Below are 26,452 nucleotides of genomic sequence, written 5' to 3'. Positions count from 1 at the left end.
CCAGATGGCTGCCTGAGCTAAGTGGTCCAGTAGAAGACACCTGACCCACATTGGGCGATCAGGTGATTCTCCCAGGAAACCCCCAGACAAGCTCTTGGGAGTCCCAGTAGTAGTAAGTTACAGCAAACGTCTTTCCTGCATCTGGGGGTGCCAAGTGCTCTGTGGGATGTCCCACATACAGTAGAATCTGACCATCTCACCAGCTGCTGTTTCAGATGTGGAGATGGGACTCAGATGCTTGCTGACTCTCCCAAAGCTTCTAGCCAGGAGTGGCAGCCCGGGAGAGCCATATGGCAGGGAGACAATGTGGACAGTTTCTGAGGCCCAGGTCCTGGCCCAGCTTGCTGAGATACGGCAGACCTCCCAGTTACAGGGTCGAGGATAGTGGGAGTGAGACCCAGCACTGTGGCAGGGCTGCAGGAATGAAAGGAGGGGGGCCTGGAACAGTAGAGGAGCCAGGGAGAGCGGAGCACAGGGAACCTCCACCTTCCCACCCAGAGCAAGGCACACGAACGAAGACCAGTTCCCCACTGCTGCACACCTCTGGACAGGGCAGAGGGCGGGCCCCTTCTCTCCTCCACAGTGAGTCAGCTAGGAGCCAGTTCCGAGTGGAGTGGCCCGAGGCCTGGGCTGGTCCCCGACTTTGGCTCTCAGGGAATGGGGCCCTGAATGGAAACTGCCATTCTGGGCAAGGGAGGGTGTGGGGCAGGTAGGCCTCTGGCCACCTGAGAAGACAGGTCAATGAGCAGCAGAGTTTCTGATTCCAGGCTTCAACAGGTACTCGTTGTTTCGCTTTATTAAAAAAAAAAACAAAGCAACATCTTTTCTTAGCACTGACACAAAGGTGGCCCTATGCTCCTGTCCTCTAAAAACCCAACGACACCTAGCGTTCACACAGGTCACACTTTCCGTGGCTTATAGTTCCTGGTGTCACCCCAGTGCAGCATAGCCAAACAAATACACGCTTACTGCACAAATCTTTAAACAAAAAAAGAAAAAAAATCAAACAATCATCAGGTCGGAGAATCACTCAGTGCCCTCAGGGGAGAGGGTACAAGGCTTGGCGGTGTCCTCCCTGGCTGCTTCCCCAGCACGGTGACTAGGGCACCTTGGGATGGCAGGACTGTGGCCAGGATACTGCCAGGGGCTTCGCAGCTGGGAGATGGAAAGGATCCGCCCCCACGGCTGGGGGCGAAGCACCAGGAACCAGCCTGTCATCGGCGTCCCCAAGGCCCCCGCAGATCCAGCCGCAAATAGCTCCAGACCCACGCGGCTCCCAGTCTTGAGAGGGTGGCTTGCTCGTTTCTCCTCTTTTTTCTTTCCTCAGGGAGCAAAATTCAGAGGAAGAGCTGGCAGTTCTGGAAACTTTTCTGGCTCCCCTGACAACCATGGCAAAAATGGAGTAGAGAAGACCCTCTGAGGCTCGGAGAGGAGACAGAGGGACCCTTGCTGTGTCCTGAACTAGAGCAGGCTGAGACCACCTCCTGCTCACCCCTGAGGTGGTGGGGCTCCCTGCCGGCGCCTAACCTGGGTCTTGGCACAGCCCGTACCTGCCTCTTCAGAGGGCTTGGGTGGCCGGGGAGGCCTGGGCCGCCTGCTGCTCCTGGCCTGCAGCTCTCCGCAGTCCTCAAGGCTGAGCACTTGTCTGGAGATCACTACTGTGCTACATGTCGGGGGGGGGGGGGGGGGGGGCGTGGGTGTCACATGGGAGGAGGAGGAGGGGACACACATCTTGAGATGGAAACTCAGGGGAGCTGAGGACACGAGGAAGTCGCAGGAGCCATTTCCTGTGTCCGAGGAGCCCTTAGGGATTTCACTCTGTGCTCCTGGGCCCCTGTGCTCCAGCCCAGCCCCATCAGGTGTCCCGTGGTCTGGGCCAGGCCAAGCCACTGAAGACAAAGGGCTGTCTGTGTTCCAGCAGCTTCACCTCCTGGGCAGGCCTGGTGGAGCCTGATACAGCGGATGCCTCCAGGGACAGACCCAGAGACCTGAGGAGGGAGACCGTGGGCGGGCGTTAGAGCCCAGACAGAGCGGGGCTCACGGAGGTCCTCTGGGCCTGTGCACTGCCCGCAGGGCGAGTGGGAGCCCCCCCAGCGCGGCAGGGCCGGCCTGGCAGAGGGGGCCGTGTGGGAAGCCGGGCTCAGCCTGTTTCCTTGGTAACTGGCCTTTTCCAATCCGCAGCCTGGCGAGGCGGGGTGGTGGGAGCCCGCCAGCCCGTGGGTGCGGCGTGACTGGGAGGCCGGCCAGCGGGCGCCTCAGGTAGCCGCGGGCCAGGTGGTGCCGGGGAGGCGGGGGCCGCTTCACGCGGGAGCCCTGCTCGCATCCAACTCGGCTGCAGGCGGGGGCCCCTTCCTTTCACATTCGCTTTTATTCCGGTTTGAAGCAATCACAGCAGCTTCTCCCGGTGCCGGTGCCGGCATCGCAGCTCCGGGGCGCTCCAGGGTTTCTCACCCTTCCTCTCCCATCCCCCGCGGCCCCAGAAGCGGGGAGAACAGCTTATTTATAGACATTCCAGAGTAGGTTTCCATTCCGAGGGAGGGCCGGGCTTGCCCGGGGCTGCTTCAGAGGGCGGGCTGTAGGAGGGCGGCCGGGAGGCCCAGCAGCAGCAGCAGCGCCGGCAGCAGCAGGGACAGCCCAGGGGTCGGGGCCGGGGCCGCTGCGGGAGCAAACACACGCGGTCAAGGCCTCCGCGCGCGCGCGGGCGCCTGCAACAGCATTTGCAGGCAGCTGGCACTAGCTCTCGCATCGTGACCCAGGGGGTGTTTCTGTGCCCTCAACTCACCCAGGCTCCCCTTTTCTGCCCTATTACAATTTTTCTTTATGTATTCATTCCCTTCAAAATGAGACCTCATGCTATGTATGGGGCTGCGTCAGTCCTCTCTGCACCATTCCTTGTAGCCTTCCTTTCCTTTATCCAGGCCCCTCTGGGCTACACAGGCACTACTTCCGCTCTGTCGGGGGCCCTCCAGCTCAGACCACCCTCCCACCACGCCCACCTCACTTTGATCTCCTAGAGCCACTCAGGGCATCCATGAATTCACTCAAGGACTGGCGGTGCAAGGCTAGGAGGGATGCTGGGCAGGGGAAGGGCATGTGGTGGAACACCTGCTCCTCCTCTGGAAAGGGGTAACCTGCCCACCCACTGCCAGGCCAGGCCCTACCTGCGCCTGAGCACTGCTGGGACAGCATGCCTTCCAGAGCCGCCACGTAGGCCGGGCCCAGCCAGTCCCGGTAGGTGGTTTTCTCCCCAACAGGCACCGCCCGGATCGTGGCATCCTTGAAAAGCAGGTCTTGGCCATGATAGTTGGAGGAGTCAAACATTTTGAAGCCATTCTTATTGTGGTCATCTCCAAACAGGTCCTGAAAGCACCACAGGCAGACCCGCCTTTCATCTGGGCTTGCCCACCACTACTCAGGGGCTGCTTGCTGTTCATGGCTCTGACACCAGGAACCAAAGAGTGAGGACCTTCAGGGCATTGACATTGACCTGACATAAACCCAACCACTCACTGAGCTGTCGTCAAAGGGGATCTGAGTAGAGCTATGATAGCAGCTACCCCAGAAAGAAGGTTCAAAGTGGCCACCAATCTTTGGGGGGAGGGGGGGACTCATGGATGCTTGAGATTCTGAGGACAGGTCAGCCTTCTCTCCAGGAAAATGTGCATTGCCACGGGGTTCTTCCCCACATCACATCAGAGGCGAGGTGGGAGAGAGGAGGGGAGGTGGGAGAGAGGAGGGGAGGTGGGGAGGTGGGAAGTGGGGGCTGGTTGGGAATGAAGGGCCCTGTTGCCAGACAGTCTGGGTTCCTTCCAGATGTATATGAAAGCCCAGCCAACAGGATTCGCAGAGGGGCTAGATGTAGAATGCGAGAGAAAGACAGGCGTTCAAGATGACTCCTGAGGAAATGGGAAGTCTGGAGGTGCCACTCAGAGCAGCTGGGGAGGCTGAGGGAAGCAGGGCAGGCCAGCTACAGGCTTGTTTGGGTCGAGGAGCCTGTTAGAAATCCTAGTAGAAATGTCAAGCAGGCAGTTGTTCAAGATGGAAGGGTAGGATGAAGGCAGGCCGGAGGCTGTGTTTGGAAGCTGTCCACGTACAGAGGACTGTTAACGACATGGGGCTGGGGAATGTCAACAGGAGAGCAGGCTCAGGCGCAGGGTCTGGAGTGGAGCCCTGGGACACTCCGTGGTTACAAGCCAGGAAATGAGGAGCGGCTACCGATCCTGAGAGGAGTGCCAGGCGGGTGTGGCCCCGGAGCCAAGGGGACAAGTTCCTCCAGCAAGTGGGAGCTGTGGCCAGTGCTGCTGAAGGGTCAGGGAGATGTGGGCTGAGAAACAGCCACTGGACTTAGCACCACACCCCCCCATAATCTTGCTCAGGGCAGGTCCGTCTGAGAAGGAAACATTAATAAAGCAAGACACAGAAGTGATAGTAAAGGAATGGCCTGATTAAGTGAAAATCTCTGAACTTTCCCGCAGCATTCCTTGGTTTGCTCTGGGTACGCTGATGCACTGGGTGCTCCAGCTCAACTCATCACCCACCCCCCAGTGATGAAGCCTCTGCCCTGGCTCACCTGGGCCTTGTCCAGCAGTCCATACACAGTGAAGATGTTGGTGTCCGGCCGGACCATGACGGCGTGGGATGGCATCTGTGCCAGATTGCAGGCTGCAAACTGGGACACCTCGGCCCGGGCCCCATTGGGACACAGCAGTTCATAGTCTTCTGACCTTAGCTGGGCAGCCCAGGGCTCAGAATTATGGCCTGAAGGGAAGGAGCAGAGGGACAGAGGAAGCGAGAGGCTGCTCTCCTCCTGGGTCCCCAAATCCTTGACCATGTCTGGCCAGCTTCCCAACTCCATTCCCCAACTGCTCTGCTCCACTGCCAGGACCCACGAGCCCAGAGGGGCTGCTAACACTGGTCAGAACCACTGTGGGTAGAGCACCTAGAACGATGCCGGCATTTTACAAGCACCTGCTCTAGCCTCAAGACAGTAACAGCAAGGGAGTGTGACCACCCCCCATTGCACAGGTGGAAAAACTAAGACTCTTAATCAGTCCCAGGCAAAGAGCCCCATCTAGGTGTTCCAGGTCTTGGGCCTGGTATGACTTGGGTAGGGGCCCACAAAACTGTGTTTTAAACCAGCAACCTATTGAGGCTGAAGCAGGGGGTCACAAGGGCTTCCTGAGAAACACTGCTCTTGGGAATCACATTAGTTTTGTGTCTTCAGGTACTGACTCAATATCCACCCTCTTCTCATTTCCAGAAGAATTCCACACGGGCCCTCAAGTAGAGATAAAAATAAAGGGCAAGGAGTGGCCTTGGGAGGTAGAGGCCTCTTGAAAGGGCCCCTCCCAAGCCTATCACAGGACTGCAGAGGGCTGCGGCCAAACAGGGCTCCTTGGCTCCTGTGGGAGCCCACAGCTCCCTCCTCCTGAAGGATCATCCCAAGTGTCCTCAATGGGAGCTGGGCATGGGTGAGGGGTGGTGGCAACAGGGCCTGGGAGCCCTCCCAGCCTGGGTGACCTTCACAGGCAGGGTGGGATACAAGTTTTGAAATCCTGATGTTTTTTCCCTGCATGTCTTGCTTCTTCTCCACCAGTCTCCTCCTCCCCTTCAGACCACATTATGCCTTTCTGCACTGAGTTTTTGGAAAGAATTTCTCAGTGAGAAAAGACTGAGCCTCCAGCATTTGGGGTTTCAAAGCCTGCATGGAGGTACTGTATGGAGAAAGACCAGCAGGTGCTGAAGGCAAAGTGGAACAGGAGCAGGGAGGGGAGTGAGGCACGCTTAGAGGGCCCACACCCTTACAGGACCCAGGTGTGGGCTCGGGCGGGGGGGGCTGGGGCATACAGTTTGAGGGTGCTTTTTCCCAGGTGGGGCCCAGGAAGGTGACTGCAGAGAAAAAGCCACCCATGTGATGGGAATGGCGCATGCCCAGCCTGGCATGGCCTACCAGCTGCAGTGATTTCCCTGCATGAGGAACTGACCCGCTCAGGACAGAAGCCTGGATGCTGATGTGGGCTGAGGACCCCGCCACTCCCACCACACACCTTGGTGCTCCATCAGTGCCCCGGAAGGAATCTCTCCCCATTGACAGAGGTGGAGTTTCTGCCGTTTTGGTGGAATGGAGATTTGGTTTCTAGATTGGTCAAGAATGTCATGTGTCCTACACACCTGGACATGTGGACTGAGATCTGTTCTGAGAGGACCTTGGAGTCCCTGGGGTCCCCCATGGTCAGAGCCTTCTAGCCTCGGTCTTCCCCAGCTGCTGTTCTGCCCCAATCCTAGCAGGACCCCCGGCCTGGACCATGCTGTAGATGGGGAACAGCTCTTGGGAGGATCCAGCGCCGCTCTGGCCCCAGCCTCCTCACCTCTGCCCAGTCACGTACCATTTGTGTTTTCGAAGACAGTCGTGTGCTTGACAAAGGCGACGTCCCCTGCATTCTCAGCCAGGCACCTGCCATGGGAGAGGCCAAGGCCAGTGCTGGCAGGAAGGCCTGGCCTCTGCAATGGCCCTAGGCATCCCCTACCCCCAGGTGGCCGTGGTACCTGAAGGCGCCGCTGTAGCCGTAGTACCTCTCCTGGCTGTTGCCCACGCACTTGTTTCGGCCCTGCTCATCCCCCACACAGAGCTCGCACAGTGGGGATGGGTAATTCTTGGCGTTGTTCACAGGCACGCAGCTGGCACTGAAGAACTCGCTCACAGCTGGGGCGGGGGTCGGGGGAGGGCTGAGTCGAGGGGCCAGCAGAGGGAAGGGCAGCAGGGATGGGAGGGCCTCCCCTGCCCCCAGGTCTGCCCACTCTGCCTGCCCTTGTGTTTCCAGGGCATCCATCAGCTCCACCCCAGCTCAGAGGGGCGCATCTCCTCCTGTGAGCACTGCAGGGATCAGGGAACTACAGAGGCTGTCCAGATACTGGAACCCCATGCACCACTTCTGGGTTAGCAGTCACCCAGGCTTCCCTTGGACTCTCTCAGGGATGGGGAACTCACTACCTCATAAGCTCTTCTGTTCCAGTCAGGCCAACTGCCCAGCTGTAGAGGAGTGGGAACAGCCAACCCTAACACTCCGTGTATGCTTGTGGAGGTGGATTAAGAAAAAATGTGGTTTTTTCCTGAGGTGCCAGACGGGACAGAGGTGTGTGCATAGTCAGCCCAGGATCTTGCCAGCTTCCTACTGCCTTCCTTTCCCCATGACTGTATGTGATTTAACACATGGGGGGGGGGCTGGTTATGGCATATGGTAGCTGCTTGGTAAATGTGTCTTCTTCAGCACTTACACAGATGGCTGGCCACTTTCCATAAAGGTCCCCCAGACACCCAGTGGCTGCCAGGATATGGGGACAGCCCCATGACTGGACAGTGACCCAGCCAGGCCCAGAGCCCAGGTATGCCACACCTGTTCCTCATGCCTGCTCGAGCCAGTCCCCCTCTGGGTAAGTGGCAGGGGCACCATGGCACCCCACATAGAACCAAACAGACCCCCCGCAGATGATTACGAGTGTGGCCAACAATATTTCCCAACCTTCCCAAGAGAACGGGCACATCAAGGATGAAAAGAAAATCTCTCTGGGCTGCTCTGTGGGCTCCTGCTGGGAGACAGCTCCCGGACCCTCAGACACCCCCACCCTACCCCCGCCAAGGAGTTCGCACATGTGCATCCCTGCAGAGGGCAGTACCTGTGAGGACGTCACAGTCCTTGGGCCGGATGAAGCCCCTCTGCACCAGGGCGCCCACGGGGATGTCCCAGCCTGCGGGGCTGTGGAACGCAGAGTGGCAGGAGCGTTTTCCTCGGAGCTCGTCCAGGGTGAAGGCGTAGGAGCTGTTTCGCTTTACCACAGCCACCACGAAGTAGGAGTTGCTATTGTCCTCCGCTGTGGGGAGGGGATGCCAGTGAGGCCTCTCACCTGTGCATTCCTGGCCTGGCCAGGCAAGACCCTGGGGCCGGTCCCCAGGGACCTTCAACCCACTCCCTAGGGTGCCTGCTGCCTCAAGCTATGGTCGACCCCATGCACCTCTCCCCGTTTAGTGTCCCAGCCCCAGGGGCACACCCAGCAGTGGGATCCCTGCTTGCCCCCCAACCAAGGCTGAGAAGCAGCCCTTGGCTCCACTTTTCAGAGTTCTGACTCCCCCAACACATGCCCCATCATTCCTCACCCGAAGGGATTTTTCTTTCTTTACACTCAGGTGGTGTTTTTCTCACCTCCTGGGAGAAAGGTGGAGGCACAGCTGAGGGCCACTGAAGCATTTTTCCTAAGCCCAGAGACTCTTTACATCCAAGTGAAAGGACCTGAAGTCACCACTTAGGAGGAGAGAGCACCAAGGCCCCAGCGCAGGCCACTGGAAGGGGGCGGTGCCCCAGGGCCATCTTCTATGACCCCAGTGGGTAGGCAGGAAAGGCAGAGGAGGCCCTCTCGTTGAGGGGGTGGCAAACACTCCACCTGTTTTTGTACGACCTGGCTTAGCCATATGAAACACTTTTTGTATTTTTAAAGGGTTGTAAAAAAAGTAATAATAAAAAACTCCAAAACCACCAATGAACCTGTGGCCTGCAAAGTCTGAACATGTTTACTCTCTGACCTCTTACAGAAAGGTTGCCCACACCTGCCAGGCTTTTAATGATTCGATGGGGAAACTGAGGCCTGAGGCAGGAGGGCTTGCCTGTGACAGAAAGCAACCCATCCCAGAGAAAGACCATGAAGGGGAGCTTGGGAAAAGGGCCCGGGGGTGGGGGTGGGGGGAGACTGATGATATCCAGAAAAACTCTCAGCTGCCTCCTAGCAGTGAATGGGGCCGGGCCCCTATACTCACGGGCATAGTGCTCCCCCGCCGCTGGGACTAGGCCGTGTTTCTTTCCTGCTGTGTAGATGTCTTCGCCTTTCAGGGTCACTGCATCAATTTGCCCATTCTGAAGGGGGACAAGAAAGAGCGACTGGTCAGGGGAAGTGTCGGGACCTGACAGAGGTGCTAGGGTTGGGTCTCTCGGGCTCTCCCCCCTGGGAACCCCCTTCCCCCTCCTTGTGGGATGTGTGGGACAGAAAGGGGTTTGGAAGACCAGAGACGGGAAAGTAGCTGGCACTAGCACTCCATCCTTGGGGGGTTGCTGCTCCTGTTGTCAGAACTGTGCACGATCCCTGCCTTCCCCAGAGACTGCAGCCCGCAGACACCTGGGGTGCCATGTTGTATCCCCCCGCCCCCGGCCAAGGGCTGGCCCACCACACAAGCCAGTACATATTTGCTAAATGCTGATGCGAGTACATGAAGGAGCCAGACCTCAAGAGACAGAAGTTTCGTGGTTAAAGCTCTGCCCCAGGGAGCAGGAAGGGCCCAGGACCCTCTCCTCTCCACCTGCCTGAAGCCCTCTGGTCTCCCCCATCCACCCTTTCTTACCCATTCTGAAGCCTCTGGACAGGTTGCCCCTTGGCCCTAAATAGGGGTTAATAAGCGAGACACAGTAGTGCGACAAACCCCAAGGGAAAAAAAGGGGTGGGACAGGGGGAGAGAGGGGGCACCTGCCTCCCAGAAGGCGCCCCAGGCCATTCAGGCCCAGAAGCATGAAGCTGTGATGCTAGAGTAACAGGCAGTGGCCTTAATTTCTGAGCCCAGAGCATCCACCTCTGGGGGCCCTCTCTTCCCCCAACCCAGGCCTCCAAGCCACTGTGGGGGCAGGGTGGACCCACCCCAGTCCGGCTGACAGCCCTCTTCCGTGGACCACTGTGGCTGGGAAGCACATGGGAGTCAGAGATCCACTGGACACCACCCCGAGAGCCTGAGAATGAAGCATTTCTGAGTCTCTTGCTGGGGTTCTCAAGGAACCACCCAGTCTGCTCCTTTTCTGATGGACACTCCCTTGGCCCTGTTTGAGACAGAGCGAAGGCTCTTGCCCATAGGGAGCTGAAGCCTCCCCTCCTGCCTCTCTCCCTGTTTTCTAGCCCATGCCCTCCCCCTCCCCCTCCCCCACAGGACAGCCTGCCCTCCCCCTCCATTCTCCCCTTCCTCCATTCCAGCTGAGCACCCCTCCCTCAGCACTACCTGTGATCAGGGTCAGGGCAGCCTCCTTGGGGCCCTGGGGCAAGGGGCTCCCCACCCTGAGCTGGGTGACTGAGCAGGTGGCTTCTCCAACCTCTGCCACCCTGTGCTGCTGGGAGGGTTAAGGGAAGGGGTCCATGGAAAGGGGTCCACGGAAGTCTTGGCACAGTGTACGGCACATGGCACTCACATGCTTGTGAGGCCGTCCTCTATCGTGATCCTGGCCTCCTGTTATTTCTGTCCACTCTTCTCTTCTTGGTCTCTAAGTCAATGGGGGGCAGTGTGGACACTTCCAAGGGGCAATGGTCTGGCCTGTGCTCAGGGATTGCCCTGAGAAGGGCTCCTCATCATAAGCCCACAGGCCCCACATACTCGTTCATAAAAAAGAGGCGGGAGGCGGCAGGGGGCTCCTGGGTAGTGCAGTCTGTTCAGTGTCCCACTCTTGGTTTTGGCTCAGGTCATGATGGCAGGGTCCTGAGATCGAGCCCCATGTTGGGCTTAGCACAGAGTCTGCTTGAGACATTCCCCCTCTCCCTCTGCCCCTCCTCCTGCTTGTTTGCCCTTTCTCTCTAAAAATAAGTAAATAAAATATTTAAAAAATTGAATGAGAAGGGAGGAGTCCAGGAACCAGGCTGCTGCTGTGACCACTGTAGCCACCTTGCCTGCAGGGGCCCGGGGCCCCCTCCAAGCTCTGGCCTCAGTCTCCAGTCAGAGAAGCACAGCAGGGCAGGGCCCTTACCTGTGGCTGCAGAGCCAATCAGCAGGTGCCACAGACCATGTAATGAGCCATCACAAGCTTAGAAAAAAGGCCTAGGATGGAGTACTATGGAAACTACCAGGCACACTGTACTTAGTGAGGGTCGGTAGTGTTTCGTTTCATGCCTCTCTACTGAAGGCCACAGGACAAGCAATGTCTCGCTGGGCCCCTCTCCCAATGTTCCTTCTGCTCTCAGCTCCCCCACTCAGCGAGGAAGGGTTCCCGGGTTCCTGAAAGGGGACAGCCCCCCTCCCCCACTCTCCTCCCCTGAAGTGGGGTGGCTGGTCCCTGCCAGTCCTTCTTCCTCCCTTTTCTGAGGCTGGCACAGAAGACCGCCTATGCTTCAGACCGGGTGGTGCACGGCAAGGGCTGCGAAGGACCATCCTGGGCACAGCCCTGGCCCGGCCCCCCAGCCCACTCTGCGCTCTGGGCACAGCCCCCACCTGGATCCATTCCATGCAGTGCTGGGGAGACTCGGCCGACACACACTGGATCTCTGGCTTGAGCCTCTGCCGGCTGAAGGCCACAGCCATGTCTCCACACTTCTGGATCTCGGGAGTGGACAGCACACACCAGCGCAGATAGTGAGGCAGCCCTGTGTATGTGTGTGAGCTTGTGGTCACCACCACACTCACCCGCTTCAGGGGCTGTCCCCGAGCGTGGCCTGTGGGGTGGAGTCATGGGGGCTTATACCTAAGTAGGGAGAGCTTGTAGTCAGGCCCAAGGGAAACTCTGGTTCTTTCCCTCATTAGCTATGATAATTAAGTTATTTTACCCTCTGATTCGGTTTCCTCTCACAGAAAGGGGATAACTGTGCCTCTTTCACCAGGCTGTGAGGAGGCCCGAGGGGAGATCATGGCTGTCGTGTGTCTGAGTAGCACGCTGTCTCCCTGACTATAGGGGGCAGAAGGCAGAAAGCCCACAGTAGACTAACAATGGTCCAGTCAACAGACAACACCCGAGCCAGGGCCTTGGCCATGGGGTGGGCAGGAGGCGGGGTGGGCAGGAGGTAGCGTGAGGCACTGAGGAGAGAGCATGTTGGGATTTGATGACTTCAGTGTGGATAGGCAGGGAGATGCTTCCAAGACACGGCCTGATGGTCTGGATCCTCCCCCTTGGAGCTGATGGGGCATCCAGGATACAGCAGGCCAACCATTTCCGGAGAAGCTTCCTCTCCAAACCCCTAGAGGAAGGGAGGTGGAGGCCAAGGGGGCACAGCCTCTGGGGTGAGTGTCCTTTCCCAGCTGCCTCTCCAGAAAGCACTGCATGCCTGTGGTCAGACTGGGCTGGAGCTTGTGGGACAGGGGACAGGTGGACTTACGGTTGGGGTCACAGAGGAGGCCCTTCATGGCGTGCAGGTACTCGCGGCCCAGCCAGGCCTCATAGGTCTGTGTGGCGATGGGCACCAGCTCGGAGGTGGAGTCTTTGAAGAGCAGGTCCTTCCGGCCGTAGGCCTTGGAGCTGAACATCTGGAAGCTGCTGCTCTCATGGTTGAAGAGACGCTGTGTGTCGGGGAGAGGAGAGGGGGCTGGGGAGGTGTGGCCAGTGGGGAGGGCAGCATGCCCCTTCCTCTCAAATCAGCTTGTGGCTCCTCTGGCCAGGCACCCCCACCCACATCCTCTGCGCACCCCCAGTGCACTCTGCCTTGTCACACCGAGGGCCCAGGGTTGGAATGGGACTGAGGATGTGGGACGGGGCTGGCCATGGTGGCACAGGTTGGGGGCAAACGTACCTAGAGCTTGAGTGCCCAGGGATTGTTGTGCTTATAAGTATCACCTTAACACTATTCACATTTTTTTTTTAAGATTTTTTTTTTAATTTATTTATCAGAGAGAGAGGGGGAGAGAGCGAGCACAGGCAGACAGAATGGCAGGCAGAGGCAGAGGGAGAAGCAGGCTCCCTGCCGAGCAAGGAGCCCGATGCGGGACTCGATCCCAGGACACTGGGATCATGACCCGAGCCGAAGGCAGCTGCTTAACCAACTGAGCCACCCAGGCGTCCCAACACTATTCACATTTAATCAATGGTGTCCTTTGACATTTGTTGGCTTTGTCATTTTGTTCATGGGCTCATAGACTCTGGGTTTACTTCTAAGAGCCACAAACATGAGCAGATCTCTTAGAAGGGTGCCCAGGTCGCCGGTCTGCCTCTCTGGCTAGCCCTCCTTGCTCCTGCCTCTGGCTGCCAGCTCACACCCTTGGTCCCTCCTTCACACTAAAGCTGGACACTACAGGGACCTCCCTAGCTGTGGTCTGGCCCAGGGTGGGTCTCTGAGTCCTGCCCCCTCTTGGCCTGGCTGGCCAGCCCATTGATGGCTCTAGCTGAGCTTCTACCCTGGGAAGAGACAAGGAGGTTCGGTACCATCTGGAAAGCCGTGCAAGGGTGGGGGGTGCCCTGAACTCACCTGGCCTTCATTGAGCAGCCGGAACATGAGGCTCCCGTCTGCATCCGCCCGGATCACCACGGCATGAGCAGGTACCCGGGCCAGGTGACATCGCCTCCACTCGGTGACATCAGCTCGGCTGCCATCCCGGCACAGCAGCTCAAAGTCCCGGGACAGCAGTGCCTGGCCCCAGGAGGGAAGAGTTTTCCCTGGGAAGATGGGAAGGCTGTGGTGAGCCAACTTCTGTCCTCGGCGGAGTTATGGGAAGGGCCTCAGAAAGGCCCAGGAAAGGATGGGGAGGGCCACAGACTCACGGTGAAAACAAACTCTTGTAGGAGGTGAAGAACAGAGCTGGGAATGACAAGGAGCTTGGGGACTGCATTCCACAAGGCCAGGTATCTCAAGAGACTGTCATTATTGACTTGCATTTCTAAACCCTCACCAGTTTCTATAAAGCTTGTATTGGCTTAGACTTATGTGGCTTAGAGGTATGTGATGGTAATACAGCACGTGTAAGCAGGCCTGTTCATTAACGGTAAGACTAAGAGACTCAGGGGAGCTTGGGGGGGGGGGGAATGTTGCCAGGAGGTCCCTGCTGCCCTTGGACACTCAATTAGACTCTGAGCAGGTGGCAGGGGCCACTGCGGGAACAGAGCCAGACAGAATGGACCAATGGTAGCCCAAGAGAAAAGGGTAGTTTTCTCCAAGCTTTGCCCATGCATTAATCCAGTTATTACTCTATTTGTGTTTCAGGATATTTACTCCAAGTCGTTTTTTCTATTTTCTAACCATTTCTAACACAGTTAAGGACTATCCGATAGGCAATCTTGTATCCTGCTACCCCCCCACTTTTTTTTTTTTAAAGATTTATTTATTTATTTGACAGACAGAGATCACAAGTAGGCAGAGAGACAGGCAGAGAGAGAGATGGGGGAAGGGAGGCAGGCTCCCTGCTGAGCAGAGAGCCCAATGTGGGGCTCGATCCCAGGACCATCAGATCATGACCTGAGCCGAAGGCAGAAGGTTAACCCACTGAGCCACCCACGGCTGCTCCTACTACTTTTTAAAAAGGTTTATTTGAGAGACAGAGAGAGAGAAGGGGGAAGGGCAGAGGGCGAGAATCCCAAGTGGACTCCCTGAGCACGGAGCCTGAGAGAAGGCTCTATCTCATGACCCATGAAATTATCTTCTGAGCCAAAATGATGAGTCAAACATACAACTCAATGAGCCACCCAGAGGCCCCACTACTTTTTTTTTTTTTTTAAAGAAATGATTTAAGTAATCTCTACACACAATGTGAGGCTTGAACTCATGACCCCAGACCAAGAGTTGCACACTCCACCAACTGAGCCAGCCAGGAGCCCCTTGCACCCTACTTTTTTTTTTCACTTGTCGTTTTAAAGTATTTTTCCCACCCTTTTGGAAATTTTCCATAAAACTCATTAATAATAGAAAGCCAGATTTATTTGAAAGAGTGACTATGGACACCAGATAGGAATATTAAGAAGTCTAATTTTAGAACTGTAACTCAACAGATGGTCTTATAGAACAACATTTTTAAGACTTTTAAAATTTTCAAATGAGGAGGATAAGCCTCTACTAGGAAATAGAAAGGGTAAAAATAATTTGTGGGGTCATGAAAACTCTTCACTCCCAAACCCCAAAATTGAGAGTTATAGTTTGGAAGCCTCCACAGAGGTCAAGTTTAAGGTCTGTGTGATGGTTTCAAGCCTTCTTAGCAATCACTCTGTGTCATTCTCGCCTCCCTCCCCAGCTCTCTACTTTTCATCTGCTGCAAAGCCTTTGTATGGAGCTCTGGGGATGGTCTGACCTTCCCCCATGACACAAATGCACCGTTTAGGTATTGCAATCTGCCACTCCTGTTCTTCAGTTGGAATGTCAATTCCCACTTTTGCTCTTACCAATCTTTTGCATAAAATTTTAAAAATTATCTCCTTAGACTTCCTTAAATTATCAACATTTTATCCTATTTAATTAATTAAAATTTTAAAAGATTTTATCTGTCAGATCAAGAGGGAGCATGCGCACAAGCTGGGGAAGGAGCAGTGGGAGAGGGAGAAGCAGGCTCTCTCTCTCGGAGCAAGGAGCCCAATGCAGGACTTGATCCCAGGCCCCTCGAGATCATGACTGGAGCTGAAATCAAGAACTGAATGCTTAACCAACTAAGCCATCCAGGCACCCCTACCATCAACATTTAAAAAAAGCTGATTTTAGGGGCACCTGGGTGGCTCAGTTGGTTAAGCATCTGACTCTCGATTTCAGCTCAGGTCATGGTCTTGGGGGCACAGATCTAGCCCTGCACTGGGTTCTGTACTCAGTGGGAGTCTGCTTGAGATTCTTTCTCTCCCTCTTCCTCTGCCTCCACCACCCCCCTTAATATAAATAAATTAATTAATTAATGTTAAAAACAGCGAATTTTAACCCCATACACCCCTATTCTTTCTCCAACTTTGACATATTCCCCTGCTTGATCTTGAGGCCCAAGTCCCGGCTGCCCATTTCCTCCATCATCTTGCCCTGGACATAATCCTATGTGTTTCCTTCTTTTTCAAATCATTTCTCTTTTTCAAATCTGGTTTATCTTGTTTGCCTTCTTGAATGTCAGACCACATGACAGACCTTCTGCTTTTAAAGGTAAAGGTTATGATAAAAAAAAAAAAAAAAGACAATGATCAGACATTATTGAACAGGCAAAACTAGAGAGACAAAAGTGACTGGTGAATGCCAGAAGGGGGCATCAAGGAACTTACAGGGTGGAAGATTAGTCACAATCACTATCTTGACTGCAGTGGTAATTATGCACCTGTGGTATAGCCTGTACTTCAAAGGGTGCATTTTGTTGCATGAAAATTATATTTCAACTTAAATGAAGGATTCTTATGCGAATCCAAATTGGGGCATGTTCTATAAAGTAACCAGCCTGACTCTTCAAACATGTCAATGCCACAAAAACAAAGGAAGATTGAAAACTGCTCAGCAGTTACAGGAAACTAAAAAGACCTACAACTAACTACCGTGTGAGATCACAGATTAGGTCCTGGACCTGAAAAAAATTGCTACAACGGAAAGAATTGGGACCAGTAGTGAATCTGGACTATGTGCTATAGATTAGATAATGGTATTGAGTCAATGTTACAATTACTGAATTTGGTAACTGTGCTGTGGCTAGGTCCACATCTCCTTGTTTTTAAGAGATACGCACGAAAATATTAAAGGGCATGAGCAGGCAAATGTATTCTCAAAGAAAGAATACATATGAATATAGAAAGAATGATAAATCCAACGTGGCAAATGCTTCAAGTTGGAATCTGGGTAAAAAAAATAAACATGGGTGGGAGGATGCCTGGGTGGCTCAGCTGGGTTATCATCTGTCTCTTATTTTGGCTCAGGTCACAATCTCAGGATCGAGCGCAGGCTCTGGGCTTAGTGGGGAGTCTGCTTGAGATTCTCTCCCTCTCCCTCTGTCCCTCCCCTACTCTCTCTAAAATCAATCAATCTTTGGAAGAAATGGGAATTCTCTGAATTATTCTTGCAACTTTTCTAAAGCTCAATTATTGCAAAATTAAAAAAAAAAACTAAATGACGATAAATGGATCTACATAGAACACTAACCCCATTTACCATCATCTTCTTACGGATTAGAAATGGACGGCTTCTCCAGATAACGGGGGGAGGAAGGGTAGATAAGGATTCATACCGAGACTTGCACAACTAGGACCCAGTCTTAAAGTGGAAGCCAATGCCAGACACAAACCAGAGCAGGGCAGCCATGTCTACCAGCCCCCCTCGCCCCACGGAGCCATTTGAACTCCGCTCAGAACACCCACCTCTTCCTTCCAGGGACAACTACAAGGCCCGAGATGCTGCTCCCTGGGGCTGACCCCTCCCACTCACCATCCGTGTTCTCCAGCACCGTGCTGTGTTTCACGAAGGCCACATCCCCAGCCCCTTCTGCCAGGCACCTGTGGGAAGAAACTGTGAGCCTGGGCGGGGCTGAGCTCCTCTGCCCTCTGGGAGGCATGTTCTGGAATGGAGGGGTCTGTCTGGTGGGCCCATTTGGGGCCCCAGCCAGCTCTCTAGGTGGAAATACTGAAGCCAAGATGCTTAGAGGGGCTCTGCAATCTTCCATTCCAAGCTCTGCTGAACATGGACCCTCATCTGTGGACAGAGGCAGCTGTCCCACAGCTGCTGGGGACTCCTTCTGGCCCCATGGACGGCTTACCCAAAGTACCAGCTCTAATCAGGTGCAGAGCTGAGGCCAGCCCCAAGGACCAAGACATCAGGGTCCCTGCCACATTTTTCCATGCTTCCCACCCTCCCTGCTGGTCCGAGGCACCAGAATGGGGACCTGAAAGTGGCAAAAGGCTGTTTTTGCCATTTTCTTCTAAGTCCTCATCTCTAAAAATACCAAACATGTTGACTTTGTGAGCAAACCCAGCCTGGCGTATTCCAGTTGGACGTTTTTAAACTAAGGAGGCACATGAACTATATAAAGGGCCCTTTGAGGAGATGGAGCCAACGGGCCACTCCCCTGGGGCCCTCGCAGTGCCCTGCTGTTTTCCACCCTCCTGTGGCCTCCGGGGCCCCCACTCTGCTCCTCACCCCCCCCCACGCCCTCTCACCGGAAGGCCCCGCTGTAGTCGTAGTATCTCTCCAGGTGGCTCTTGTCACACACCCCCTCCCCAGCAGCGTTGCCCCGGCACAGGCGACAGAGGGACTCCGAGTAGCTCGTTTCTCCTGCCCCGGGCACACAGCTACCCCCAAAATAGTCGCTGACAGCTGTGGGGAGGAGGAGGGAGAGGGAGGCCCGTCAGCCACCCACCAGCCCCCAGGACGGCTCACCCTCCTCAGGCTGCAGTGGGGCTGGGCCCCCAGGGATGTGCCGGCCCTTCCAAGCTTCAGTCTGAGCAAAAAACGGGGGGAATGGGACAGGCCAGTGATTCCCAAACTGGGACCACAAAAGCAGCAAGGGGCGTTGGAGAAAGTAAACAGTTATCTCCAAACCACTACATACAACAACTCTTGCATACATACTGCTCCCACTGCAGGTTTCGCTTCTAGTCAGTTATACGTAATCGATGAAAGTGGGGGAGAAAAGAAATTATGACGTAATGCCTACAATTTCATAGACAAAGCTTTTCAAAACAGGTGGAGGGGTATGGGCAGGAAGGCCTCAATGGGGAAGTGGTCAGATCTGCATAGTCCTGGGGCCCTTGCCAGCGCTGTGGTCCAGCGTCCACCCTGTGCACAACCATTCGTCCTGTACGTGGGGTCTCCTCAGTGTCACATAAGGTGAGGACTCTGGTGCACCAGCCCGCTAGATCCAGCTCTGCCCCAGTGGGCTGCCTTTCCTGGTTTTCTTTTGGCATCATCCCAGGGGAGTGGAAATTCAATACATGCGCCAACTGGCTGCCAGACCACCCATCCCCGGCCACTGTCTGAGAGGACCGGGCCTCCATGCTCCCACGGGTCGTGCTGGTTGACATGGTAGCTGAAGCTGCTGGGGGCAGTGTATGATGTGTCCACGCACAGGCGCGTGCTGCACGGGCTCGTGCATGTGTGCGCACACAGCAGTTTTGTGTGCAGGTGCGTGCATGTGCCCACACCCAACAGCAAGGTGCCCCCAAGGGGCATGAAGTCGAGCTCATTTATAAGAGCAGCTCCATGCAGCGAGGATGTACTTGGGGACACATATCACATGGAAATGTCCTCTGAGCTCTTGCAGCCCTGGCAGCGCCACAGCCTGGGACTCTGCATTGACCTGTTTGACAGATGGGGCACTGAAGTTCAACAGAGCAGAGTCCCGTACTTGAAGGCGGCTATGCTGGGAAGGGCCGACATGTACTACTCTCTGACAGCAAAGTCTGGGCTCTCCCGTGACTCTCCCACCAACTCCCAGCCCCTGAATTACTGGTCACGGAGGGGACAAACCAGGAGGCAGCACTCGTGGACGAACTGTTGGGGGGTGTGAGTATGACCCCTCAGAGGGCAGTTCACAAATGTGGCTGTCAGAGGTCAGTGGCCACATCATGGTCTGGAGCACCCTGTGGACAGACTGTCAGAGTGGGGTGGCCAGGAGAAGCCCAAAGCAGGGCAAGCAGGAGATGAGCCCTGGCCCCTGGGCTGACGGCTGGGGACTCCAGCCAGGCACATGGGGCTTCAGCTCACTCACCCAGCGTGTGTTATTCTTGACAACCCCTCTCGGATCCCTCTCAACTCTCACTGGAGAACGTTCTAGTGGCAGGACACCCCTCTTCTCACTGTAAGTTAATCAACTGGGGAGCTGTAGTTCTCTCCCCAGTTGTGAGCTTTCTGGGTGCAAGCTGGCAGCTTGTTTGGGGTCCTGAAAAAAGTTTCTCATCTGTCTGAGGACGTGTTTCTGGAAAAGGGGACCTGCACAGGTCTGCAGCAGGTGAGAGCTGCTCCCTGGGCATCACCCCCTCCCAGCTGTGGGTGGGCCTGTGCTTGGCTGTGTCCTAGGGTCCTGGGAGGAGCAAGCGAGGGTCATGTATCAACTACCCCCAAGAGCTGCTCCACCAGAGCTTTATTGTGACTGCCCCAGGCTGGCCAGCACTAATGAGGAAGGGGTGACACCACTACCCGGGGGTCGGGGAGGCCCTGGAGGAGGTGCGATGGTGCTGCTCCTTAATTATGGGAGCCCAAGGGAGGTCACCCATCAAGAGAAGTCAGGGCAGTGGCCAGGAAGGAGACCCAGTGCCCCTGCAGGGGAAGTCCCTGCCGGGCCCAAAGCCCTTACCCTTGAGCACGTCACAACCCATGACAGACAGGCGGCCGCTCTCCACCAGGTAGCCCACCGGCACGTTCCAGCCCACCGTCCTGTTGATGCCCGTGTGACAAGACTTCACACCTCTCAAGGTGTTGATGGTCACGTGGGAGCCCCTCTTGACCACAGCGACAGCGTAATAGGAGGTACCGACCTCTAGAAGGAGGGACAGGAGAAGAGTGAGGGTGGCAGGGGCGAAGCCACGAGAGGGGCTGAACGCAGGTGGGAAGGCTGTCGGAGACGGGTGTGTATGCATGGACATGTGTGTGCACAGCTACCTGGGCATGTGTGCACATGCGTCCAAGTGTGCAGAGATGTACACAAGTGTGTGTACACGGGCTTCCCGGCTGCTGGGAGCGCAAGTGGGTACAATCCACGTTTCAGCATGAGCCCCAGCCCCCTCCTGTCTGACATGGCAGGACACCATTCCCAGAGGCTCACTCCTCTCCTTTCCTTGCCGTCAGTGGGCATTTGGCTAAGTCTCCATCTGTCAGTGGGGCTCTGTAGCCACACAGAAAGCAGAAGCAGCCTCAAGTGTTGTGTTCTCCCAAGTCCAGGCCCCCTGGGGGAACGCAGAGGGAGGGAGGGGGTGCTATCGTGGTTATGGGGGCAGAGTGGTGGGAGGAGCATGTGGGACAGGCAGGGCCTTCACCTCATTAGGTGCTGAGAATGTAGAGAGGAGAAGGGAGGGGGAAAGGGGAGGGAGAGGGGGAGAGAGAATAGATGAAACTATCAATATTCCAAATCACTCAGAACCGTGAATGGGTTGTATGTGGGTGGGCAGCCCTGCAAAAGATTCCCCTGGTCAAATGTGGCCCACAACAGGCCATTCAGGCAGGACAGGGATGACTCATCCACGGGGACTGATGACCAGAGGCATCACATCCTCCCTCCCCCCAGTCTCCCCGCCCTCCCACTACCCCTGTAGTGGTGGGATGGCCACAGTCAGAATGACTGGACGTCTAGAAAACAAAGCCAGTGCTATTTCTTGCACAGCTGAGCTAACGTCCTGCCAACCTAGGGAGCCTGGCCTGTCCCCTCCCTCTGATGGGCCCACCATGCCCTCTCTTTCTGATTCCTGGAACATATCAAATTCTGTCCCGCCTGGGACCCTCAGGGTTCAGCTGCAAGGTCACCTCAGAGAAGTGAGGTGCCTTCCTGTCTGCTCTGTTTCAGTAGGTTCCCTCACATTCCTTCCCTTCCTCCTGGGGCCTTGACTTCCTCCACAGCACCTCCCACACTGGTAACTACGCTTCTTTGTGTTTATTTGTTCACTACTGGGCTCCTGCTCTCTGCGGGCAGGAACTGGCTCTTTTGCTTATGACTCTGTGCTCATGACTGGTAAGCAGCAGGGGCTCAAAGTGTGAATTAAAGAGGGCCACTGAGGCAGGGCAGTTCCTGGCTTCTGAGTGGAAAGGCTGGCTGGGTAGACTGTGTCCTGTGTCATCTGATGGTCATCAGTTCACCAAGCAGCCCAGTGAGGCCCTGTGCCGGGTACCAGGTACCAGCAGCTTTACAGAGGATCACCAGGCCCTTCCTCAAGGGACTCACTGCAGTGGGACAGAAACAAAAAATCAGGGAAAACAGGATCTTAACAGTGTCGAGTCAGAGCTCCGGGAAAGCAGGAAAGAGAAGCACTTTCAGGGGAGCTCTCAGGGGTGAGAGCAAGCTGGGCTGTGACAGGGGCTAGTCTTCTGGACAACAGTGGTGGGGGACGGAGCTCCAAAGGGCAGGCTGAATTAGAGGCATGTGTTTGGTGAGGTTGGTGAGGTGCAGGGACTGGGGGAAAGAACTCCTATTTCTAAGCACACACCACAGGTCAGGTGTGCCCATGCTGACTCATCTGGTCTGTGTGACAGGAAAGTGTCACTGTCCTCATTTTCCAGTCAGGGAAGGAAGGCTGTTCAAAGTCACAGAGGCTCACAGGAATGGGCAGAACTGGGATGCGTTCTTCCTTTGTTGGGCTCTCAGGTCCTAATCAACTCCTCAGCCCTATTCCTCCTCCACGTTGCTTCTGACAGGGCCGCTGAACTTCGGCCCAACTTTGGCAAGACATGGGGCAGCCCCTCAGTGAGAGCTTGTGGGTGCAAGTTACAGGGGTGATGGGCTCCCCACAGGGAAGAATGGACTCTGGTCAGCCCAGTGTCTCTGGCAACCCTGCTCTGAGGGGGGTGTTAAGAGAGACTTAGCAGCGGGGGTCTCTGTAGGTTTGTCTGGCCTGGATCCCAGGACTGTTCTGGGGACAGGGCTCCTGACCAACTTGAGGGCTGTCGTTTAGGCCAGGTGCAACAAGGACACACCACAGAGAGATAGCCTCTTCTCCTCCCCGCCAGCCCAACCCCCCACCCCTCCGCCCGCCCTCTGACCTTGATCATATACTTCGCCCACCACAGGCTTCAGGCCGTGCTCCTTCCCTGCCTCATAAATGGCTCCTCCATCCAAGGTGATGGCGTCAGCCTCCCGGGCCTGCTGGGAACATGCGGGTTAGTGCAGGCTGGCCACCCTGGCCCATTCAGCCAGGAGCTCAGGGGCATCCATTAGTCTGCCCAGGGCCCCTTGAAAAGCCACAGAGGTCCACACTGGTCCTGTCTGTCCGGCCCAGGAACCCTGCCCTGGCTTGGCCTCGTACCACCGGGGCCTAGAAGGCTTACCCTTTACCAGGTCCTAGGTGACAGCTCTCCTGGGCTGAGGGCTTGCCTTAATTATGTCATTTAAAAATGATGGCTTCTAATGGCTTTCCATAGTTAAAAGAAAAATAAGGCCATACAAAATGGCACAGAGTAAAAATCTCCCTCGTTTGCCTGTTTCTCAGCGCTGACTCCACTGTTAACCCGTTTCTCAGGTTTTCCAGGATGCAGACGGAGTCCCATAAATGCCCTCTTCATTTTTTCCCTTTTCATTTCAAACACAAATGGCAGTATGCTCTTGGTGTCCTGAGGTGCATGGTAAAATTCTAGTTCAGTGTAATTGCTTTCCTCACCATGGAGCCTACCTAAGCCCACAGCCCGTGTGTGACTTGGATGAGGTCTGGGGAGAAATCAAGGGCCGAGCTGAAGTGAAAACCCAGGCTTCTGTCCACACCCCCATCTTGCCACCGAAGTCCGAGCTCTGAGTAGCATCAGGGCTGGCTGAGCATATCTGCGGCCTAGCACTTCTTTGCAACCCCCCTTCACTCACCCAGGCCAGGCGGGGGCGGGGGGGCATTTCTCCTTCCTGAGAAACTGCACAAGCCCCCGGAGAGGTCTTTTTTCCGGGCTCCCCCTGGTGGGGTGGGTAGTGTCCCCACTCTAGCAGGGGCCTGGTGGAAGGGAAACTCTGCCTCTTCGATACCTTTCCCTGCAGGGGCCCATCTCAGCCAGTGCCCTCCTCCCTGTGGCCTCCCAGGGGCTGGGCACTGGCAGGAAACAAGCCAGTCCTTGTTGCCTGGGGAACTCCAGAGAGCCTCAGCCTGGCCCTGGCAGGGGAAGTCAGCACCTTTCTCTGTGAATGATGCTGTTGTGCGCTCCCTTCTGAGTCAGAGACCTCCTGTCTGGTGGAGTGAGGGGCTGGAACTCACCGCAATGAGCTGGATGCAGTGGTCCACTGAGGTGCCCTGGGTACACACGACGGGTGGCTGGATCCCGGCCTCTTGGAAGGCTTTGCTCATGTCACTGCATTTCTGCTGCTCCGGGTCTGAGGTGGTGCACCACCGCACTTCCATCCCACTGAGCACTGGGGGCACGGACCAGTGAGGCCCAGAGGCCCAGCGCCCCGTCTACAGAGAGCATCCCCAGCCCCTGCCCCCGATCCCCCAGAAGCTGTGTGACCCCCTGAGCATGCATAGCCAGTCCCACGCAATAGCCCTGCCCTCCCACTGGGAGATCTGAGGCACAAAGAGGTGTCACAGACCACACAGGTCTGTGCGTGTACGGACATGCACCCCCGCACTTGGGGCAGATGGGTGGCTCAGGACCTGGAACTTTACAGAGGCCAAGGCAGGGATGGGGGGGGTGCATCTCCTAGGGTAGCATCAGCTAGTCATAAGCCTGCTCACTGGCCTGGAGAGCAGCCTGCTGGGTGGAAAGAGGATGAGGAGTCCTGTTTGGTTCCGTGACCAGTCAAGTTCCTGCCCCTGTTCTGGCCCCTCTGGGCCTCTGTGTCCTCCAACCAGAGGGCAGTAGGGTCTCTCACTCAGTGTTCCTTAGCCCTCCTCACCAACTGGGAATTGAGATGGGAGGTGGTGGCAGTGGGCCTCAAGGAGCCTGGCGGCCTACCAGAGCGTCTGTGATTACAAACCCACCCTCAGGCTCCCCTACCCCTGCCTAGGGGAAGCTGAGGAAATCAGCAGATTGAGCGCAAGTTTCTGCTCCTGGAGAAGGAGCTGGTGACTTTGGGCAACTTATTTGACCTCTCTGAACTTGCTTTGTCATCTGAGAGCACAGATAAGGAAATCCATCTTCTGTGCTGAAAAAGACCTATGTAGAAAGTCAGGAGGCACAGATCCTCAGTGGCCTTTTGCTTAGGTCCCTCCTCCCAGTGGGACCCTATTGGGTCCTGGCATCTGACCAGATCTGAGTCCCAAGAGAGCTCCCAGCCTGAGGGCCCAGCAAAGTGGCACTGGATTTCCTTGGGGTGGATGCCTTTGGAGACCCAAGATCCTCCATCCACCACTCATGTGGCCCAGCTCTGGGTCCCGTTCTGGGCCCCCAGTGACCAGGCCATCCTCTTGTGGCAGCCTGTCCTTCCCAACCCCACCCCAGGGGTCAAGACTGCAAGTTCTTCCACAGCCTACCTTTTGTGACTCAACTCCCCCCAGCACCCTGTGGTGTGAAATGGCCTCCCCCTCTCCAGAGCCCCAGGACTGCCCCTTGGTAGGCCGGGCGGGCAACTGCAGAATTGGGACCGCGGTGGCGGGTCCAGTGTATTCGTTGAGATCAGAGCGGTGAGGCCGTCCAGTGTCCGGCGACCCTGCCAGCAGCTCCCCGAGGTCCAACCTCACCCCTCACTGCGCTGGTCCTGGCTGCCTTGGGAGGGGGCGGGGCAGACACGAAAGACCCAGCAGCACCTTCCTCCTCCTCGCACCTTGCAGGGCGCCCTGGGGCTGGCTCCCGGTTGCATCTTCCGCCCCTCCCTTCCAGTCCCTTAGAATCTTCTCTCGTGGGGGCTCGGGAGAAGCAAAGGGGCTCGGCCCCCAAACCTTGCTGGAGCATCCACGGCTATCAAACGCGTCCATCCTCCCAGCTCTCCTCCTGATCTTCTAAGGCTCTCCCCCCTCCACCCCCCGACTGCTTCTCTCCTTGGCCAGTCAGAAGGCCCGCTTTTTCAAGGCCCCTGTGAATGCCGTTTCCTCCAAGACGTCCCAGGCAGCTGAGGTCGGAGTTAGTTCCCTCGGCCGCCTTCAGCTGCGGTTGGCACCGTTCTACGCCTCCCCTCGTTCCGGGGAGATACGGATTCAGGACACACTTCCCCTCCTGCTCCCAAGGCCAGGCGGCCGGACCTCACCTGTGCGCAGAGCGAGGAAGAGCCACAGGACCACGCTTCGGCCCCGCATGGCGCGGTCGGGAGCTAGCGTGGGGCCGGGTTGCGCGCGGGGGGGTCTAGCTCTAGGTCTGCCCGGGTCCGCAGCAGCCGGGGCTCTCCCCCTCCCTCCTCTTTAGCCCTGGCCTGTTCCTACTTAAGCGCGGCCGGGGCGTGCCTTGGCCGGGTCCACGCCCCTCGGGCACATTCGCCCACCCCAGGCCGGACACCTGGGAGGACCACGCGGGTCTTGGCTCTCTCTCTCTCTGGCGCCCCCTGCTGGAACCTCGGCCGCCCTTAGTGACCGAGTCTAGCCGCTGACACTCGGGGTCCCCGGTGTTCCTCTGTCCCTGAATGTCAGGTGCCTGTTGTCTGGGGGTCTGATTACCCCAGTTCACAGGCTGTTCTAGAGTGCTCTCCCCTCAACCATCCGCCCCTCTCCTTGTTCTAGAAGGATCCTTAATATCATGTGCAACTGAAGAAGGAGAAGCTCAGATTTGGAAGGAAGAAGTCGATTCCCAGAGTCTGAACTGCAAGCTGAAAGACCAGCACATTCATTCACCAGCCTCTCCGCAAGTACATATCGCACAGTGTCTGGTGATACAGGGATGAGCCCGGGTAGATGTGTTCTGGGGAGGGGCTGGCAGGGTGGCGGGTTGGGGGGGGCTGTCTCTCCTTGGGCCTACGCTAGGGAAGTGACTTCACCCTGCGGTCACACATTTAGTAAGTGACAGAGCTGGAACTAGAACCCGCAGCCCTGGCAGCTTGGCTCATCCCATCATGTTTGAAAGATGGGAAGAAGACCAAAAAAAAGGGGGGGGGGGAAGAAGCAGAAAAGGACAGAGAGGGCCATGAAAGGAGAAAGAGAATGAAGATGAGGGAGGAAAAGCTGAGTTGTCTATTTTTCTAGGCCTCGGGGCTCAAAGTGTGCCCTAGACCCCACAGCATGGGCACACCCCCCACTCCAGGAACGTGTTAGATATGCAC

General features: G+C 56.3%; 1 protein-coding gene across 2 annotated transcripts; it reads right to left on the bottom strand.

The window, feature by feature from the left end:
- Positions 1-761: 761 nt before the first annotated feature.
- MELTF (melanotransferrin) lies at positions 762-25,675 on the bottom strand. 2 transcript variants are annotated; one of them, XM_082699885.1, is made up of 16 exons: positions 25,451-25,675; positions 23,526-23,680; positions 22,336-22,435; positions 19,943-20,125; positions 17,808-17,964; positions 17,080-17,147; positions 13,186-13,373; positions 12,103-12,283; positions 11,225-11,376; positions 8,807-8,903; positions 7,675-7,869; positions 6,547-6,703; positions 6,387-6,454; positions 4,571-4,758; positions 3,168-3,360; positions 762-2,656 (listed from the first exon to the last, which is right to left on the bottom strand). In XM_082699885.1, the coding sequence occupies exons 1-16, from the start codon at positions 25,497-25,499 to the stop codon at positions 2,562-2,564; spliced, it is 2,226 nt and encodes a 741-aa protein (XP_082556011.1). In that variant the 5' UTR covers positions 25,500-25,675; the 3' UTR covers positions 762-2,561. The 2 variants fall into 2 exon arrangements, with proteins under 2 accessions (XP_082556011.1, XP_082556010.1); XM_082699884.1 differs by having other exon boundaries at positions 3,162-3,360; positions 25,451-25,672.
- Positions 25,676-26,452: the final 777 nt, after the last annotated feature.

The sequence above is a fragment of the Mustela nivalis genome (genome assembly GCF_964662115.1).
Source record: "Mustela nivalis genome assembly, chromosome: 1".
Taxonomy (NCBI): domain Eukaryota; kingdom Metazoa; phylum Chordata; class Mammalia; order Carnivora; family Mustelidae; genus Mustela; species Mustela nivalis.
This window is presented reverse-complemented; position numbering and strand designations above follow the sequence as displayed.

Excerpts from the sequence above, each read along its gene's own strand:
- MELTF (XM_082699884.1), bottom strand. The coding sequence starts at position 25,499 with ATGCGGGGCCGAAGCGTGGTCCTGTGGCTCTTCCTCGCTCTGCGCACA. Across the intron at positions 11,377-12,102 it reads CCTCCTCTGTGACCCCAACC|GGCTGCCTCACTATCTGCGC; the intron begins GTAAGTCCACCT and ends ACACATACACAG. Across the intron at positions 3,361-4,570 it reads GACTGCTGGACAAGGCCCAG|GACCTGTTTGGAGATGACCA; the intron begins GTGAGCCAGGGC and ends TGGTGCTTTCAG.